Source organism: Colletotrichum godetiae (genome assembly GCF_030913485.1).
Source record: "Colletotrichum godetiae strain CBS 193.32 chromosome Unknown BDP55scaffold_27, whole genome shotgun sequence".
Classification (NCBI taxonomy): Eukaryota; Fungi; Ascomycota; class Sordariomycetes; order Glomerellales; family Glomerellaceae; genus Colletotrichum; species Colletotrichum godetiae.
Genome location: NW_026851275.1, coordinates 348,109 through 366,867, shown reverse-complemented (window position 1 = coordinate 366,867; position 18,759 = coordinate 348,109). Strand labels below are relative to the sequence as shown.

The window sequence follows — 18,759 nt, the reverse complement described above, 5'->3', positions numbered from 1 at the left end:
ACCAACAGCTTGGTAAGGGGGCCCGCCACGGAGCTTCGCCCTGACAAAGTCGGCCTTAGTAAGCCAATCGGTTCTCTGGGGCACAGACCGTTGCCGTTGCCTCTTGACCGGGGTAGCGCAGTTTGGCTCAGGTACCATTTCTCCCCGCCATTGGGAGACAGTTTGGACCATTGAAGTGTTTTACCTTGGCACAGTGCCACCGACCTCGAGGATCAATGTTAGGACTCTATGATGTGCAGACTGGAAGCGGATTTTTAATCATCAAGTAGAGTGAATGTTTAATTGACTTTATCAACTTTTAGACTATCAATATCTTGTCATGCTCGACATTGACAAACCGCAATGTACCGTGACGTACTTGCTCAAAGAAGCGAAACCCCACCAGTTCAAAGTACATGGTACTTCGACTTGGGCAACCCTTGATATCCCGTCATGTCTTCCATGTAAGTAAGGTAAGATATGCAGACTGACATGACGGGAGGATGCCTCTGATATCCGCTCGATGTTGAGTATTCCGGGACCCGAGTTGAAACGACAAAAATTCATTTGAATACCGCTTATTTCTTCGCCATGACCCAGAGGAACTCGGCGTCGTCCTTGTCATCGACGATATCCTTGACGATAACTTCCAACCCAGCCTCCTTGAGCTGTTCGACAGTCGCATCAGCGCCCCAACCGCTCCAGTACATCCATCCCTTCTCATGAAGCCACTTCTCATTCACAACAGCAGGCAAATCCTTGGATGCAAAGTTGGCGAGCAAAAGACCACCAGGCTTCAACCACTTCGCAACACGGTTGATCATCTCGGTCTGCTCCTCGCGGGGCAGGTGGATGATGCTATACATGGCAATAACAGCATCAAACGACCCCTCAGAGAACTCGAGCTTCATCATATCGCCCTCGGCAAAGGAGACGCGGTCGGTGCCGTGCTTGGCGAGGTTCTTCCGGGCGACGTCGATCTGGGTGGTGGAGAGGTCGTTTGCGGTGACGTAGGTGTCCGGAGCCGTGAGGAGCCTCTCGGTGACGGGGAGGCCGCAGCCGCAGCCGAGCTCGAGGACGAGGGACATTTGACCTGTCAGAGGCTTGGCGGTGAGGAGCTTCTCCATGAGCTTCTCGAGGTACTCGATGCGGAGAGAGGTTTGGCGGAGGGTCCATTCGTTGTATTCGGTTGCGATGGTGTCGTAGGACTCTTTGAGGCGGGACTTGATGTCTGCAGAGTCCTGCTGATCTTTGGGTGCGGATGCCATCTTGTGTGTTTGGATTCTATTCAATTCGGTGGTATGCTCAAGTAGAGTCTAGCTGCTGTGTTCCCGACAGTCTGGTGATACGTGGAGAAGATAGGTAAATAGGAAGTGTATTAGCGTTCGTTCGATCTGGATCTGGGGTAAAGAGGAGTAAAGTGTATTGGTTTTGGGTGTATCCCTCCAAGTTACCCGCAGTCTCCAATTTGATTGTGGCTTTTAAGGTTATCTGTGCTCGGAGACATTTCAGTGTTTCTCTTGGACAAAAAAGAACTTTTGTATATTTGAGTCACTTGGCCGGCGACATTCAGAAGAGTCACCCGGTCTATTCATGCATGATTTCTATCCAGTACCTGGTGGTACTTTGAAGTTTAGGTAATTGAGATGTTTCTGGCGGCCGCCCTGCACAGGCCAACTCTGCTTTGCGGGGATTAGCTCATCTCAGGGCTTCACTAACACTGATGACTGTCAAATCAGAAATGGGAGATGGAACCGACGCCAGAACTGGCTTGTGGGGTTTCTCCGGACAAGGGATCAAGGTGAAAAGATCCATCACCCATGAGATCTTTAATGGGGAGGTAGTCGGATCTGGATGGGGCCTTGGACCGAGCGGCGAGCAGAACCTGGACAGCTTCGGAGGATTCATGTCCGAGGTTGGTGAGTCTCTGCCGCGGTGCTGTACGTAGTGCTGCAGTGCCGCCCGGCCTGGTTAGTAGCCGGCAAATTGATCATGATGAGTTGCGTCAGCATCGTGTGATTAGAGTTAAACATGTACGGCGACTATGCTGTTTGCATCTAGGCCAGGATGCTCGTGACCAAGTATAAAGAATGCACCAATGGGTCAAACAAAGGCACTCGAGGGCATTGGAATGTTCAGCACAATTCCCATTGCCTTTTTGTCTCGCTTAGGTTCGGTTCCTGGAGTGAAGTGGAGGAGACGTAAAGATGAGAGTGTCGGGCCTTCGGAGTCTGATTACCTAAGCTTATTCATTTCGCAGAGAGGACCTCAGCACCTGGCATTTTCGGACATTGGCTCAGGACAGTCGTGACTTTGGTGCTCGTCTAAATTTTTCTCGTCTCCCCACGTGCCATGATTACGTTTGGCGCTAAAAACCGAGAGCGGGACAATCACATGCACATTTTCATACATAGAGAGCAAAGAGGCAAGGAAATGAGCCTTGTTCTCTTTGCATTCTGCACCGCTCCATCATCCATGAGACTGCAACCCCCCCCATGAAGATTTGGTTCGTCTCCAACGGCTGACGCGCCTGGCGTAACAGGCAAGCAAGACCCTGTCAAGGCTGTGTCTGTCTCTAGTTCGTCTCCGAGATGCTTGAAGGAGCAGCACAGCTTCGGCAATAGCAGTGACACTTCAGCCCCCCTCGCAGTGTCTTCCCGGCCTGTCACTCGTCAAAGCCTCTCCTACCCCTCCATTCCTCGCCCTCCTCCTCCAACTCTTTTCCCCCTCATTGACGCACCCGGCATCAACACACCACTATTGGACCATCGTCTGACCTTTAACTCTCGTCACCTTGTGTGACCGGTGGGCTCATCACGATGATCCTTAATGTCGAGGGCCTTGCATCATCGTGCCTTTGCACTTCGAGTCTATATATGTACTCTGTACGGATACTCTCTCGGGTAAGGTAGACCAGCAGACAAAGCACAAAAGCAGAAAAACAGCATCTGCCCCGCTCTGTCACCATGTCACTCTGTTTGACATACCTATCCGTCATGTACCTTCAGATGCTTCGTACCTGAGGTTGCTTTCTTTTGTTTGTTCTGCGACCTGCACGACTGACTGCACCTGCGCCTGAACCATACATAAAGACATCCCCTGCTTGTATCCGTACCTTGCCTTACTGCAGCACAGCACCTGGCTGGATACCTGGATACCTGGGCCTGGGGCGGGATCCGATCGCAAATTAATACCTTTATTGACTCTCCGCCGTTCGTCGCGACTCGGTGCCGATTGATTGCATCTTCTCCACGACCCGGCCGCTCCATTCTTCTCGATCCCCACCACCCGCCCGCTGACCGATGGCATGCTCGTCAACGGTCTCCATCTAATACCTACCTTACCTACGCATACTGTTACGGATAGTCCCATCATCTTAGCGCTTGCGAAGTCGGTGCCAACTGGTCGGAGACGGAGAGAGGGGCTCCCAAACACCGGATGACCGACGTAAAACTCGTGGCAGAAATTCTGAAATCCGCCAGTTACTCCTCCTCCGCCCGCCTGCCCTGCCTCCTACTTCTTTGCTGGTTGCCTCGCTGCTTCTCCTTCTCCTTTGCCTTCTCTACTTTCTCGACTCGATCCGTGTTTCTGATTACTCAACCTCTCTCTCTCTCTTCCTCTCGCTCTTTAGCTTGTTTCTACATCAACTCCGTGCACCCGAACTACCACAACTGGAACATACCAAACTGCACCAACGCCCCAGAATCAACGAAACCATCTCCAACGGGTAGCTTTAGTCTGTTACCTCGACCGTGCCCTCTCGGTCCTCCGCCGCCGGCACCACGAAGCTTATTCCGCCTGCCCAAGCCATCCGATCCTCTAGGTCCGCAAAGTCTTGGATGGTGTCTCTAGCCGCATTTCCAACCGTCGTCATTTGATCCTCCGTCCGTATTTCTTCCACTGCTAGAAGTTGTCACACACGCCGTTCGTCTTGCACCTACCTAATCCGCCCACGCCGGCTTCCGCACATATCCCGAGTGGGCTTTCGCATCCTCACCTGCGTCGCCGACAACATGGGGCGTCCACCGGCGTACATTTTCGTGGTCAGGTAAGAGGACTGACTTGTCACGTACACAAGCATTTGGAAGGCTGACAAACACTGCTAGGCACGGCGCACGTCTCGACGCTGCCGACAAGAAGTGGCATCTCACGTCCCCGACGCCTTACGATCCTCCTCTGACCTACGGCGGCTGGCAGCAAGCCAAAGCACTCGGTATTCGCATTGGAAACATACTGAGACAGGCCGAAGCCGACGTCAACGCCGATCCCAAGTTCCCCGACGGCCGCAATGGCTCCGTAGACTCGCAAAAGAGGCGTCGCAAGTTCAAGGTCGTCCTCCACAGCTCCCCGTTCTTGCGATGCGTCCAAACCTCCGTCGCCATCAGCGCAGGCCTGGCCCAGGCACCTCCGCCCGGCACGCCCTCATACCCGATGCCCTCGCCCAGCGCGAACCCTTCCGCTTCACCGTTTGTTCTCCCAGCGTCCGTAGCTGAAGAGGTCGACCCGCTCTCCACCGATGCGAACGGTACCAAGCCCGAGCAGACCAAGAAGAAGATCAAGAAGTCGACGCTGCGCTTGGATGCCTTTTTGGGCGAGTGGCTGTCCCCGGAATACTTTGAAATGATCACGCCGCCTCCAGGCTCCGCGATGATGCTGGCTGGCGCAAAGGCCGACCTGCTCAGACGGGAAAACATCCACGCCCACAACCATATCCAGGAGCATTCCCACCACCACGCAAACTCCGTTGGCCAAGCCCAGAGTCAGTTGTGGAACAGTCCAAAGTTTAGAGCTGCCCCCGCTCCCGAGAGGTCTGGCTCTTCGGACTCCAACTCACCATCCATCTTGGGTCTCGAAAACGTATCTGCAGTGGCCGGCGCTCTGCCCCGAAGTCGGGCTGGTAGCACAGCCAGCACCTCGAGCCAGCGCGTTCGTTTCACACTCCCAGAGCCCGCGAATCCGAATGACGGATATGTCGCTCCTAGCCCCCACTATGCCATTTCACCAAACCATACTATCCCCGACGGCTATGTTGCTCACGCGCGAGATGCTTGTGTATCAGTCGATTACCAGTGGGACTCGATGCGGGAGCCTCTCGACTGGGGTGATGGAGGCAAGTACGGCGAGGAGTGGACAGCTATGCACCAGCGATTTAGGAAGGGTATTCAGAAGCTGGTTGACTGGTACACCACAGCAGAGAGTCCCGCGGAGATGGTCACCAAGGTCGTCAAGACCTCTCGAAATGGCGACACCGAGTGCGCTATCGATGACGACGAGGACGACGATGTAGAGCCGGTGGTCATCTTGGTATCTCACGGTGCTGGTTGCAACGCCCTGATTGGCGCCATCACGCACCAACCGGTCCTGATGGACGTGGCGATGGCTTCTTTGACAGTGGCCGCCAGAAAGCCTGGCCGTGATTCGGAGCCTTCCGGCTTGGATACGCCCATGTCGGAACCTGACGTTGACCCAATGTCCGGCACCAAAGGAATCATCCCCGTCCATCACTACTATGATCTCAAGCTATTCGCAAACACGGAGCACCTGCGCCAGCCCGTCTCTGCTACCCACAACCTATCCAGGGCTCCCTCAACAGCCTCAAATCAGTCACAAAACGGACAGTCTTACTCGCGAGGGCGTATCTCAACGGTGGGATCGAACGCGTATACGCCGAGCCCAATCACCTTCAACCCCGACTCGTTTGACTTTGGAAGTAGAAGCAACTCAGCAAACGCAAATCTGGGCAGCATGCGCCGGGTTTCGAATAACACATACTCCATACCTAGGGCGCCCACGCTCAACACGACCGGAATCACAGTTGGAAGCGGCGCCACGAACTTTACGAAACCATCACCGACATTGTCTGTCGGGCTGTGGTCGCCAATCACGCCAAAGAAGGAGACGGAAGAGGAGGAGGACGAAGACGACGACATCTTCCCAGACTTTGACCACCGTAAGAAGTTGGCGGCCCTCTCCAAGCCCGGCCAGGAGATTGTCAAGCCTCCGACGCCGGAGAGAAAGGAGCCGCAGCTCGGTGGCCCGGCCAAAGTCCCCCTGAGGCTGCAAGAGATCTCTCGTCCTACCTCGAGCGACGGCACCGACGAGGAAAACAAGATTCCTCAGCTAGGCACTTTTGCCAACGGGGGTCTGTGGGGAGCGCCGCGCCCCTTGGGGGAGACTGAAATTATGCGCGACATGACGACCTCGAAGCGGCGCTGGACAGTGAATGAGCGCGGTTGAGGCGTGGTTTCAAAAGAAGATTGCATTGCGACGCGGCATTATACCTTGTACATGAAGCATATGAAAATCCTCGAGGGACAGCACGGGATAACACAGCATGAAGGCTATACTCTACAGCGGCAAAGCGTACGCAGTCATAATAGGGCTGCAATGTCTGCATCTGGGCGGCAAAAGGACAAATCTCTACTTTTCCAATAATTTTTTTATGGCATTGCGTATGGACAAAAAGTTTTGGGGCGGCTCCAAAACATGATATCATTTTTTAATAGCGCGACAGGAAGATGGCATTAGCAGGAGGTTTTTGCCTTTTTGGACGTTTCCCCGAGACAGCCACCAAATACTTTTCATGAAGGCCTGGATGGATAGCATAGATCAATGAAATCACTTCAAAAAAAAAAAAGTCTGGAGCACCACCACTTAGTCTAGGTGTGTGATCGAAATCCAGGTGTTCTCATGAGTGAACAATTGAATGATTTGCTTCTAGTCTTTTTTTAGCATGACACAAGGGGAAAATATCTCGAGAATGTTTGGTGTAAGAGATTATGACAAGTGCCTCCATCTACAAACGCCCCGTATACTCCTCTTCGTATTGTAACCACACACCATTCTCCTCCTTACTCTCCTCAACATCGCACTATGCCAACACACCGTCTACCCCCCGAATTCCTATCCATCACGCTCTAGTTGAAAGCCTTGTTCATAGCCTGGTGCGCCAACTCAACACCAAGGAACGTAGCCGCGTTCGCAGGCACAGCTCTCGCCAGCGCCGGTCCGAAACCAGGGAAGAAGGCCTTGACGCCTCCCCGCCCGTACACCTCGCGCACCACCCCGCCGAGGGTAACATTGCCCTCGGCCGTCTGCAGCCTCGACTTCACCGTATCGACAGGGAACACAGGGATCCACATCGCCACGCCCGCCGCCGCGCCGGCAGCCGTGACGGCGAGCAAACTCAGCTCTCCAGACGGCTTACCCGTAACGGGATCCTTGGGCGTAAGTCTGCGCTTGATATACTCGTAGGCGGCGAAATACGCCGCGCTGCCGGGGCCGTCGCGGGCCAAGGTCGCGACGGAACCGCGGAAGACGGAGCGGAGGCCGCCTTCGGCGTAGAGTTGGCGGACGACGTCTGTGCCGCCCTTGTATTTGGGAGATTCGCCTGGTTGCAGGCGCTGGGATTGGACTTGGAGGATTACTTTTACGCGCTCAAAGGGGGCGGTTATGGCGGTCATGGGGATGGCGGAGAAGAAGCCTGCGGCGGAGACTTGGGCTATGGTGAGGGGGGCGTCGGGGGTGGCGGAGGTGCTGCGGACGAGGGTTTTGCCTACGTCGTAGGCCCAGAAGGAGACGGCGACTGTGTGTGGGGGTAGGGAGGTTAGCTGGGTGGAGCATAGAGAAGGAAGGGGGAGAAGAGAGAGAGAGGAGGAAGAGACATACACATTGGCGTGACACCCACAAGCGGCGCGCTCACACCGGCATACAGACCTCTCCTCAACCCATCGCGCGCGACGCTCTTGCGGACGACGTCAATGGCGGAGGAGTAGACGCCCTTGTCGGCGGTCTGGAGACGGACCTTTACGAGGTCAAAGGGGTGGCCTACGACGACGGCGCAGACGCCGCCGAAGCCGCCTGCCGCGAGGGAGCGGAGTTGGGTTGCGAGACCCGAGGCGGCTGCTTTTGTGTCTGCTTTGAGTTCGTCTTTGGATTCGGGGAGGCGGGGGAGGGCGTCGGCGACGGGGGTGGGGAGGTTGGTTTGGAGGGTTTGGTTTAGGGATTTGGTTGCTTCTGTTGGGGAGGGTGCCATTTTGAGGGTGGGATCTCTGGTTGATTAGAGGGATTGGAGGAGGGGAGGGGAAGAGGAGAGGAGAGGAGAGGAGAGGAGAGGAGAGAAAGGGAGCTGGTGATGGATGTCGAGACGGAGGTTGTCGTGAGGAAGTTGTCGTGGGAGAGGAAACTGTTTGGGGGCAGGAAGGGAGCTTTCACGTGCTCTGGGGTTCCTCTCTAGTTGCTGGTGATGTCCGATAGCTTGCCCTGGGCGCAGAGCTGTAATGCGATCGAATGTGTACCACCGTGCGGTCCGTTCCTGGTGCAGATTCGGTTTGCTAGTTTTTGCAACTATTCGTGCGTTCGGGAACTAGCGATAGGTGTTGTGGTGGTTTTGGTTCGGTCGTCCGTTGGAGAGGCGGTGCGGTGCGGTCGGATCGGAGAGAGGGAGTGAGAGACAACGAGAGAGAGCTACGGTTGCGGTACGTATTTTGAGCCTCGGCAACACTCCAATTGGGGGGGGGGGGGGGGTTAAGGTCTCCACTTGTAGCCGGAGTATGGGGAATTTTGAGTACGGAGTAGGGTACCTTTTATCCACTCGAGATACCTTAGAAATCCCCCCAGGTTTTTGAATTGGCTCGTGATGGTTTATTTGGTGATCATTGCAAAGAGAAAAGGTCATGGACATGAAATAGTCGAGGAAAGTGAGGGACGTGACAAGTGGCCGGTGCATCAAAAAGGACAGACCATCATCTTTTCTTTCTCTACGGAATCTACGTTTCCTACAGATAATTGACTCGAGAGCTCATCCCAGCGGGCGCGGGATGAAACTGCAGCACTCCTCGAGGACTTGAGGTGGCACTTGGGCTGCGGGTGCGCGGGCGGCGTAGCGGTGTCGGGTGCCTCGGTCGTTCGGCTCATTGTAGTGCAGGGCACGTTTCCCCCCCGCCAAATTTTCTGCTACAGGTAAGGTAGGTACCTACTACCAAGGGCTGCTCCGGTCCGGGCGGGCTTCTGGGGGAAAGGAGGAAACTTGGATGGCAAAAGGAGGGGAAATGGGGGGGGACCTGGGCCTAATTTGGGGCCTTGCTTTAGCGGGGGGTGCTGGTCTTCTTCATCCGCGAAAGCGTGAGATGTATGTACCTGAAGGTAAGACCGCCGCGCATGCAGGAGTAGCGAATTCCATATACCTCATTGATCATAGCTTTCAGGATCCAAGAAGGGATGAGGGATACGCTTATCGTGTGATGCAAAGTGTAATGGTATCCGTAAGCAGGTAATCGTATCAAGGGTCTGACGACTAGAGAGAATGAGACGAAAAGAGAAAAAAAAAGTCAATTCCCCGTCAACACAGGTGCTTTCATGTGACATGCCATCATCGGTCAGCATGCATAAAGTCAACCCTCTCCCTTAGGAAAACCCGCGTTCCTGGACCTCCGAAGTGAGACTGGAATTCCCAAGAAGCGTTACAGAGTCACACATAACCCCTCGTCTCACTTCCCAATTTCATCTCATTCGAAGTAAAGTAAGTAAACAAAGTCGACGTCAACCTGCGCGGAGAAACAGCAGTCAACAATAGCCCTTCGACGTAGATACCTGTGGCTCACCACTCATTACCGGGTTGTCAAAGTCCACGCTTAAACCTCGAATGCGAGATCCTGCAGACCGTAATCGCAAGTTTCTCTGATAGGCCGCCAAGTCCAGGTACTCTACCCTACCTCAAAGGCTCACTCACTCATCAGCAATTTTCAAACCCCCACAGTCGGTTTACATATCGAGTGACAGCTCAAGCCCCACCCACACGCCTACCTATTCACAACACCACTCCGGGCGGACGGAGAAATCATGCCTAGGCCACCGACGTCTCTCTCACCGAGACGCGGCTAATAGAATATTGCCATATCGCTTGTTAAGACATGTCATAAACCTACACACCTCTACTGTGTGCCATCTCGGGTCGACGGAGCATCAGACGCTCACATGATTCACCACGTCAGGAGGAGCATCATCAACTTTTAGCCTCAAGGGTATCTGGTTTTTCCATTGCCGCCTTGCCGCCCCGCCGCCCCCTCGCGCAAACCATGTATATGCGCTTGCTTCCTCTACTCATACAAAAGATTCCTTGAATGGCCGTCGCAATGCCTTTCATGATGCGATTTGCCACTTGTATAAACGTTCCGAGACTCCTGGAAGGAAGAAGAAGAAGAAGAAACAGCCCGACCTCGTTAAACCCCGTCTCCAAATCGAGGATTTCTCTATCACCAAGCCTCTATGCGGTTCGTCTGCGCTCTTTTTTTTTGGTCCCGCTGTCTAGTCAATGAAGAAGAAACACAAGAAAAATAGACCAGACACTCTTCTCTCATTCCCGCTTCGTTCGCTCGTCCTGGACTGCCACTACCTCAAAAATCGTCGTCAGGGGTGTTGGTCGTCCGCTTCTCTAAAATGCCCTTTTGAGGGGCGTCGTGGCCAAGCCCGTCGACCTTCCAACGCCGCACCAGCAGCTGCCGTCGCCCTCTCTTTCGACCTGGATCACAATGTCCATGGAGTTCTTCAAGAGATACTCCCGCACGCGATCCCGCACTTCGTCCAGGCTCGCACCCCTTGCTGCCACAACGTGCACGATGCCCTGCAGCTTGTCTCCCGAGTCCTCGCTGCTCCGGTGGTCCATCCAGAACTTGGGTACCGAGTAGTTGACGACGCCCTTTTGCTGCAAAATCCCCGCGAGCGTGTTACGCAGGTTGTACTCAATGTCGTCGGGGATGTTGAGAAGTAGGTTGCGCGCAGACGACTTGATGAGCGGGATCGACGCGAGGAAGATGAGAATTGCAATGGCACAAGAGGCCAAGGGGTCCCAGAACGTCCAGCCCGTGTAGTACGTCAAAATTGTCGACAGCACTACTGAAGCGCTTCCCATCGTATCGGCCAGAACGTGCAGAAAAATACCCTCCATGTTGTCGTTATGATGCGAGTGCCCATGGCTGTGCTTCTTTCCGTGCGAGTGATCATGCCCGTGATCGTGGTCGTCGTGTGAATGCGAGTGGCCGTGACCGTGATCGTGGCCGTGATGATGGTGCCCGAAGCCCCATAGACCCAACAGGTTGATCACGCCGCCGAGGAAGCTGACGATGAGAAGTTCTCTCAGTCGGTGAAGTTCTTGACCTTCCCAGATTCGCTCAAATGCCTCTACGATAATCTCAACGCTCAGAAGCCTGTCACTTGTTAGCGCCGTGCATCGTGCTGCAGGCTGGAAAAACCTACATCAGCAAGATGCCATTGGCAAAACCACTCAGCGTCTCGATCTTTCCAAGCCCAAAGGGAAATCGCTGGCTCTGAGGCCACTTGCTAGTGACCGCGGCGCAAAGACCGACGAAGAGGGCAAAACAGTCGAAAAACATGTGAATTGTGTCGCTGAGGAGCCCGAGCGAGTCGGTGACATAGCCGTAGAACGCTTGTACGGCCATGAAGCCAAAGTTGAGCCTAGGAAATCACAGAACGTCAGTAAAACTTAAAATTGACCATCCTACGAGCCAACTCACGTCATGAAGTAAAAGATTCTCCTCGAATCCTTCTCCACGACGATGGTGTGGAGAAACGGAACTGCCGGCGTATATTTTAAGAGAGCTCTCGTAAACAGGGAAGGCTTGGCATGATCGTGGGAGTGAGAGTGACTGTGGCTGTGGGCGTGTGAATGGCCGTGGTGGTCGTGACTATGGCAATCACCATGAGCGTGGTCGTGGTCGTGGTCGTGCGAGTGTGAATGGTCGTGGTCATGATGATCGTGGGAATGCTCGTCTATCGCCATCGCGCCGTCGAGAGGTTGGAACGTTTCCGAAAAGGACCCGTTTGTAGGCGTCAACAGTTGACGACCGCTCGGTGTGATGTCCGTCTTCCAGCCGTCCATTGAAGCGAGAGAGCGAGGCGCCGCTCTTTCTCGAGGAATGGACGACTGGCTCGAGTTCGCCCGGTGATGTGAGTGGCCGCTGTGGGCGTGGCCATTGTGACCATAGGAGTGATCGTGGTTATGTGCGTGGCTGCTGCCGGTCGAGTCTTGGCTCTGGCTGTGGGAGTGCAGCCCGCCGGTAGACATTGTCGACTTCAATGCGTGAAGGGACGGCGGCGAGTGGGAATGGGAGTGTATGTGGTGATGGTGGGCGTGCGGTAGGGCGGAGGATGGCAAGGCGTAGGACGAGGCCATGTTGACCGCGGCGCGTTGTCGGGGTCGGTCGTCGGTCGGTCTGGGACCCAGGACTGGGATCGGTGTCGGTGTCGGTATCGGCGGGGATGGGCGAGAAAAAGGGCCTCTGTATTGTCCCCTCAGTCGTATTTTCGTTGGGTCGTTTTCGTTCGCCTCTCCACCAAGGGCCCGTTGCGTCGGGATCTATTCCAAGATGCCCCTATCTTGGGTTAACCTGAGTCATGGGCCGGACGTTATCCGCTTTCGCTAGTTTTTCTGGGGTTTGTCGAAGACGGTTCGACAGCAGGTACGGGATTTCGAGAAGTGATGCAATTGAGGTGCCGTGAGACGTACAGAATCGTGGAGCTGGAAGGTGATGAGGCGAGAGTCGTGTGTTCGGGCCAATGTACCTTGAGAAGACCTGGAGCTGGTAGTGGCAGTGATTGTGGTATTGGTGGTGGTGGTGGTGGTTCAGGGGACCTGCACAGGCTAAAAAGGCCGGAATGGAGTCGCCCCGTCAATGACGTTGCGCGCCGCAGTCCAACGCTGAGCGCTGGAGGGGGACGGGAAATTTGATCGTCGACGGACGTGCCGGCGCTTCGCACAGACAGTGCTGGAAGCAGCGAGAGCAGATACGGATGGACTGGTCCGCTTGTGCCGTCAACGCTTGAGACTTGGAGATCCGAGATGAAAGAAAACCAGGTGTGGCTGAAAGGGGAGCGGGGAGGGAAGCAAAGAGTTGAAAGCAGAGGGGATGAGGAAGAGGAACAATAAGAGTTGTCCTCTTCGACGCTACCTTCCAGAGTCAATCAAGCCTCTCCACTTGTATGGTATCCGTACGGCAGGTCGTCAAAAGGCGGGATGGGCCATCAGCAGCATGGATGATGGAGCGTCGTTGTTGTTGTTTTTTTGGGCTGAACCCTCGGGACGCATGGCATGTCGGGTGGTGCCTCCTTTCAGTCTTTCAGATGAATCTCGCACCGCTGCCACTGGACCTGAACCTAAAGGGGAATCCAGCCGTCAACCCCTGCAGATTTCTCCGTGTGGGGAGAGGCCGGGCGCCGGGTACGTAAGGTGCAGGTCGACGAGGACGAGGGCGGCCGTCTCTGTGATTCGCTGGGTGATACATCAAAGATGCCATCGGTGGGTGTCCAATTGTCCATCAGGAGGGGGGCATGGCAGTGGCCCGCGGGCTGCTAGGAACTGGCTGCATAAATCTGCCCGGGTACGGATCAGCAACAGCAAGACAATGCGACACCCCCGATCCTGGGCGGATAATCTCTGATGGGACAGTCGCTGGTAAGGCGGTGAGGTGACTAACATTTGCTATCCCCAACCCCCGTTGCGACATGTTTTCTGGGCCAAGCCAATGCTTGTGAGAGGAGTTCAGATGTCGCCGGGTGACAGGCATGATGGTCTTTTTTTCTCTCTTGTTGTGCTGAGGCTGATGTGGTCTGTGTCGGTTTTGCATGTGCAGCAGCTGGTTTTCCATTAATTGGGTGACGAAAAGTCTCGTTCGGAGATTTCTAATTTAGACTATTGGTGAATCGTGATCCAGGCCCACGCAGGGGATACGAGAGCTGCAGGTTGATGAAGCTCTGCCTCACCTCACTACCTTATTTCGTGATGTTCACATAGGTACGGAGTACGTATGTATTGTACCTGAGGTTTTACTGACGCTAAAAGGTACGTATCCTAGCGGATCGAGGATAGGTACGTACTGCTACTGCTCTAGTACACGTGACACAGCGTGACAGCCATCTTATCAGGTTATCGTGCTTATCAAATCATGCATCGCCCACATCGGCCCCTCATTGGCGCCACCGTTGCAACATCCCAAAAGGCCTGCCCAAGTTGGAAGGCGCCAACAAGCACAAAGTCTTGGAAGGTGAGCGAGTCTAGCCCAGTCAAGAAGCTTCGTAGGCCTCTCGGGATTCGAACTTCTCCCCCAGGAGGCCATCGTCAGGTCACGCAAGTCTGGGCAATTTGGCCTTTTTGCTACCTACCAAAAACACATCAACATCGTGTCCCCCTCATCAAGGATACTCATAGGTGCTGCCCCCACCGCTCAGCCTTCAACTCGGACCCCTCCATGCGCACATGCGCTAAGACAATTCATTGCAACTTCAGATGACAGGACGGGACACTTTGCATAAGCGATACCACCACATCTGAGGCTTTGACGATCCGTTGCGAAACTCCACCCCATTTCTCACCTCAACCACTCACGACAGTAGGGGCAAAGATTCACTTTGGCCTGCGCCAACACCTTACCACACTTGTGCTGGACTGTTGCACATCGCTAACATGTCGTTCATACCTCTTGTATTATCCGTCATTGCTGGCGTCTGCACCACTCTTGTCGCAGCCCTGGGCATCAACTTCCTCACAAAGCTACTGCCCACCCGCTACCATGCGGCTGAGAACCCCAAAGATGACCACATCCAGATCCTGGTTCTCGGCGATATAGGCCGTAGCCCTCGCATGCAGTATCATGCGATGAGCATCATGAAGCACGGCGGGAGGGTAGACCTTGTTGGCTACAAGGAGACTGCCCGCCATCCCGATCTAGTTGGCAACGAGAGAGTGGCTTTATACCCATTACCGCCTCTTCCCACTGTCTTCAAATGGAATACCCTGCCATTTCTCATCAACAAGCCGGCCAAAGTTGTCTGGCAAGCCTACTCTATCTTCTACGTTCTGGCGTACACCGCACCTCCGGCTCGATGGATTGTCATTCAGGTGAGTGAGCCGTTACTTCATGGAGCCCACGATCTGATTGTTTGCAGAACCCCCCTTCTATCCCGACACTGCATTTGGCTTTGCTCGTGTCTATCCTGAGAGGAAGCCACCTGCTCATTGACTGGCATAACTATGGCTGGTCCATCATGGCTACTGGCCGCAGCCAGAAGAACCCACTCGTATGGCTCTACAAGAAGTATGAGATGTACTTTGGCAGGGTGGTCCCCACGGCCAACCTCACCGTCACCGATGCCATGGCGCGGCAGCTCAAGGAGAAGCCGTATAGTAACAAGAAACCTATCTTCACTCTACACGACCGGCCCGCCGAGGTGTTCCAGCCCATCGCATCGATCAAGGCCCGGCAAGACTTTCTCTCGCACCTCAAGGAGACCAAGGATGTCGCCGATAGTATCATAGCCGGCACCACTCGCCTCATTGTCAGTAGCACCTCATGGACCCCCGACGAAGACTTCGGTTTGCTGCTGGACGCCTTGGTGGCCTACGTACACCCTGAAGAAGCTGTCACAGCCAACGACGTCGGCCGACCTCCAATCTTGGCCATCATCACCGGCAAAGGCCCCCAAAAGGCCGAATATGAGGAGAAGATCAAGAATCTCCGCCTGGAAGGCAAGCTCCCCGGCATCACTATCCTGACCGCATGGTTATCAACCCGCGAGTACGCCACGCTGCTCTCATGCGCCGATCTTGGTGTCTGCCTCCACAAGTCCAGCTCTGGTGTCGACTTGCCCATGAAGGTTGTCGACATGTTTGGTTCGGGACTCCCTGTGGCTGCGTACTCTGCATACGAAAGCTTCAGCGAGCTGATCAAGGAGGGTGAGAACGGATGCGGATTTGAGACGGCCACTGAGCTGGCTGAGGTCTTGATCAGGCTGCTCAGCGAGAGCGGCAAGGACGAGTTGAAGACTTTGAAGTCGGGGGCCATCAAGGAGGGAAGCTTACGCTGGGATGAGGAGTGGGATCGCGTCGTTGGGCGGATCGTGGGTGTAATTGATAGCTGAGGTGAAAGACGATCAGTTCGTAATGAGATCAAGTAGGGGGCACAGAAGTCAGGCAGGTAAACTTGAACGATTGTGAGATAATCGCTAGCATGTTAAGATGCCAGGTCAAAAATCTAGTCACAGCAATGAACGTCGTACTCAATTCCCACTATCCACCTGGCACGAACACTGTGGGTAGAGAAAGTTCATCCCACGGCGGCAAAAGGTGATGGCTGTTACCTAAGCAAAAGGTTGATTTCGCCCGGACTTGAACCGGAGACCTTCAGTGTGTTAGACTGACGTGATAACCAACTACACCACGAAACCATTGATGATTGGGAGTATTTGGGGTGTGCTGGCCTATGAAGCCAAGTTTTTGCAAGCCCTGGTTTGTTCTGTGGGAAGCTCGTGTCAAGGAGGGACCCCGGACCTCCCGTGTCCGAGGTCGGGCCGGCAGGGTCCACATTTGAGCCGATCTAATGGCGGGGCAGTCCACCACAGTCCCCTCCACCCTCTCACCTCGCGATCAAGCATCGGCTCTCTTTCATCCTTGTGCGGAATTGACATTCAGAGCAAGTCTCAATGGCTCTTATGTGACGTGCTCAGCTGAGATTGCACGGGTTATTTCATGCATCTGTAAGGCACAGCTAGGCAGAAATGCGTGCTCTAGACATCCCGAGACATCGCCTCTAGGCAGCAAAGGGCTAGCAGGGATCTTGGCAAGCGTACTGCTGCATGTCATGGTCTGAACTAAGATCAGCAGCCGATGGAGTAATTATGTCAAGTGTCCCGGACTTCATCCGATTTGTTATGTTCAGGATCTCTCAGCACCAAGCACGCATCAGCGAAAAGGTTTAGCGATGACCTGAGCTGTTTGTTGTTTCGCTTGCTGCAGCCCCTTGCAATAGAAACACAAGATTTGACGAGAAAGGATCATTTAACTCCTTCCTTTCTGAGATACATGAGTCAATTTGCTTGATGAAAGCACGGCCGTAGAGAGGATTGGGTGTGATACCGCCTCACCGGAGCATATACTTAAGAAGCTATGAATTTGTGGTGTTGCTTCAGTCGGAAAGCATCAACCCCGACTGAACCACCACCCATCAAGATACTCGACACATCCCACAACTCGAGCTCGTCTTACTCGCCGTTCATCATGAACCACGAGCGATATCAAGAACGCCTACACCTCGTCAACAGCGTCATCCACAGCTACGGCCTCAAAGTAAGACCCCCCTTCCTCCATCATCTACACCCACCTAACATCTCCCTCAAGCCCGTCGAAGTCACCCCCATAGACTACGATGAAACAGCCCCCTTCGCCTACAACAACTACATCTACAAAATCACACTCTCCACCCCGCTAACACCATCCTCCTTTCCCGATGGCCGCCGCCGCCCCTACACCCAGCTTCCTCCGACAGAAGGCACATCCACCGTCGTAATGCGCATCGCGAACCCAAAAGCAGAAGGCGTCGTGCAAGAAACCCGCGTCGAGAACGAAGTCGCGGCGATTCACCTTGCGCGTCAGGGTCTGGCTTTGTATAAGCCTGACATTGCGGGGTTGGTGCCAGCGTTGTATGATTGGAGACCGTATTGTCATTCCGAGAACCCGGAGATGGGAGCGGGAATTGAGATTGGCTACGGGTGGAGTCTGATGGAGTTCAAGGAGGGTGTGCCGCTTGATACAGTCTTCCGGGACCTGAAAGACGGGGATAAGGGTGATGTGCTGGGACAGATTGCGGATGTGGTTACGGGGATTCAGAGGGTGTGTTTGCCTGAGAGTGTGAAGTCTCATGGGGGGTTGTCGATTGATGAAGAGGGCAAGATCGTGGGTGGAAAGATGACCACGTTGAAGGGTGGGCCTTGGGGAAGGTACAGTGATTTCTGGAAGGCGAGGTTGGTTCTCAAGCTTGAGGACGCGGATGCGAGTCCGGCGCTGGAAGGGTGGAGGCCTAATGGGGTGAGGGAGCGTGTTAATAGGTTCTTGGAGGGTGGGCTGGAGAATTATCTTGACGGCTCTGGAGTTGATGTTGGGAAGCTGGCTCTTATTCATGGGGATCTGAGTAAGTTGATGCCCATCTATAATGAATTGGTTTGCCTTATTGACAATCAACCACTAGCTACGAACAACACCCTCTACGACACAACCACAAAGAAACTCACCTCCATCCTCGACTTCGACTTTGCCTTCATCTCCCACCCCTGCCACGAATTCTTCACATCGCTAGGCGACATCAGCGGCAACACGGGCGGCGGCACGGGGCGGGACCCAGATCTGAGCGGGGGTTTGTTGGGCAAGGCGATGCTGACGGGCGACTTTGACGGGATTCGAACAAGTCTGCCGCAAGAGGCGGCGAGACAGCTGACGAGGGCAAAGGCGTGGGATGATGCCTTACAGGAGAGGGGCGCGCTGCGGCCTAGTGAGATTGCGGGTATGGCTGCGCTGGATGGGTTGAGGAGGATGGAGGCGCTGGCGTGTCCCTTTGCGCTGGAGCATCCTGTCATGTTGAGGCGGAAGACGAGGGAGGAGATTGAGGAGATGAGGGGGTTTGCGGAGGGGGAGCTTGTTGAGTGTCTTGAGGGGTTTGGGTATTAGTTGAAGACCTGGAAATCTCGCGTTTTTTGGGGGTGAAGGAAGAGTCAGATATAATTGAGCCGGCCATTTTCCTCAGAGTCAAGTAAAGTAGTGATTCCCATGATTATTCGTGTATACTAGAATCGTACTTGAGAGGGCCATCCTGCGCTCAGACGTCTGGAATGATATCCGTGGTACGGAAAAATAGTATTCAAATCCTAGAAAGAACTGCCGCTAGTAACGAGATAATACGTCAAAACTATCCTATAGGATCATGGGTGTGAAATCAGTAG

General features: G+C 54.3%; 6 protein-coding genes and 1 non-coding gene across 7 annotated transcripts; 3 read left to right on the top strand and 4 right to left on the bottom strand.

Annotated features, from left to right (window-relative positions):
• Positions 1-253: 253 nt before the first annotated feature.
• On the bottom strand, positions 254-1,520 carry BDP55DRAFT_189459 (methyltransferase domain-containing protein). The gene has a single exon (XM_060565867.1). It carries the CDS (start codon positions 1,245-1,247, stop codon positions 558-560), a length of 690 nt encoding a protein of 229 aa, XP_060428191.1. The 5' UTR covers positions 1,248-1,520; the 3' UTR covers positions 254-557.
• Positions 1,521-3,992: 2,472 nt separating this feature from the next.
• Positions 3,993-6,216, top strand: BDP55DRAFT_555164 (phosphoglycerate mutase; the record flags this gene model as incomplete). Its single annotated transcript, XM_060569463.1, has 2 exons — positions 3,993-4,027; positions 4,086-6,216. 2 exons carry the CDS (start codon positions 3,993-3,995, stop codon positions 6,214-6,216), a joined length of 2,166 nt encoding a protein of 721 aa, XP_060428190.1.
• A 430-nt stretch (positions 6,217-6,646) lies between these two features.
• Positions 6,647-8,102, bottom strand: BDP55DRAFT_189462 (mitochondrial carrier domain-containing protein). Its single transcript, XM_060565868.1, has 2 exons — positions 7,648-8,102; positions 6,647-7,564 (listed from the first exon to the last, which is right to left on the bottom strand). The coding sequence occupies exons 1-2, from the start codon at positions 8,012-8,014 to the stop codon at positions 6,897-6,899; spliced, it is 1,035 nt and encodes a 344-aa protein (XP_060428189.1). The 5' UTR covers positions 8,015-8,102; the 3' UTR covers positions 6,647-6,896.
• A 2,318-nt stretch (positions 8,103-10,420) lies between these two features.
• On the bottom strand, positions 10,421-12,169 carry BDP55DRAFT_528138 (cation efflux family-domain-containing protein; the record flags this gene model as incomplete). The annotated part of the gene is made up of 3 exons (XM_060567824.1): positions 10,421-11,183; positions 11,233-11,451; positions 11,511-12,169. Coding segments are annotated over 3 exons (1,641 nt in total), but the record flags the coding sequence as incomplete, so codon positions are not given.
• Positions 12,170-14,455: 2,286 nt separating this feature from the next.
• Positions 14,456-15,909, top strand: BDP55DRAFT_694929 (family 1 glycosyltransferase; the record flags this gene model as incomplete). The annotated part of the gene is made up of 2 exons (XM_060577409.1): positions 14,456-14,890; positions 14,938-15,909. 2 exons carry the CDS (start codon positions 14,456-14,458, stop codon positions 15,907-15,909), a joined length of 1,407 nt encoding a protein of 468 aa, XP_060428187.1.
• Positions 15,910-16,141: 232 nt separating this feature from the next.
• On the bottom strand, positions 16,142-16,215 carry BDP55DRAFT_t205. The gene has a single exon. It is a non-coding gene; the product is annotated as a tRNA-Val (tRNA).
• Positions 16,216-17,044: 829 nt separating this feature from the next.
• Positions 17,045-18,487, top strand: BDP55DRAFT_554742 (uncharacterized protein; the record flags this gene model as incomplete). The annotated part of the gene is made up of 3 exons (XM_060569420.1): positions 17,045-17,113; positions 17,165-17,954; positions 18,012-18,487. The coding sequence occupies 3 exons, from the start codon at positions 17,045-17,047 to the stop codon at positions 18,485-18,487; spliced, it is 1,335 nt and encodes a 444-aa protein (XP_060428186.1).
• Between the last annotated feature and the right edge of the window lie 272 nt (positions 18,488-18,759).

Bases quoted from the DNA above. Each gene is read 5' to 3' on its own strand.
- BDP55DRAFT_189459 (XM_060565867.1), bottom strand. From the start codon at position 1,247: ATGGCATCCGCACCCAAAGATCAGCAGGACTCTGCAGACATCAAGTCC.
- BDP55DRAFT_189462 (XM_060565868.1), bottom strand. From the start codon at position 8,014: ATGGCACCCTCCCCAACAGAAGCAACCAAATCCCTAAACCAAACCCTC. The intron at 7,565-7,647 runs GTATGTCTCTTC...CCCCACACACAG, and splicing joins TGTGGGTGTCACGCCAATGT to TCGCCGTCTCCTTCTGGGCC.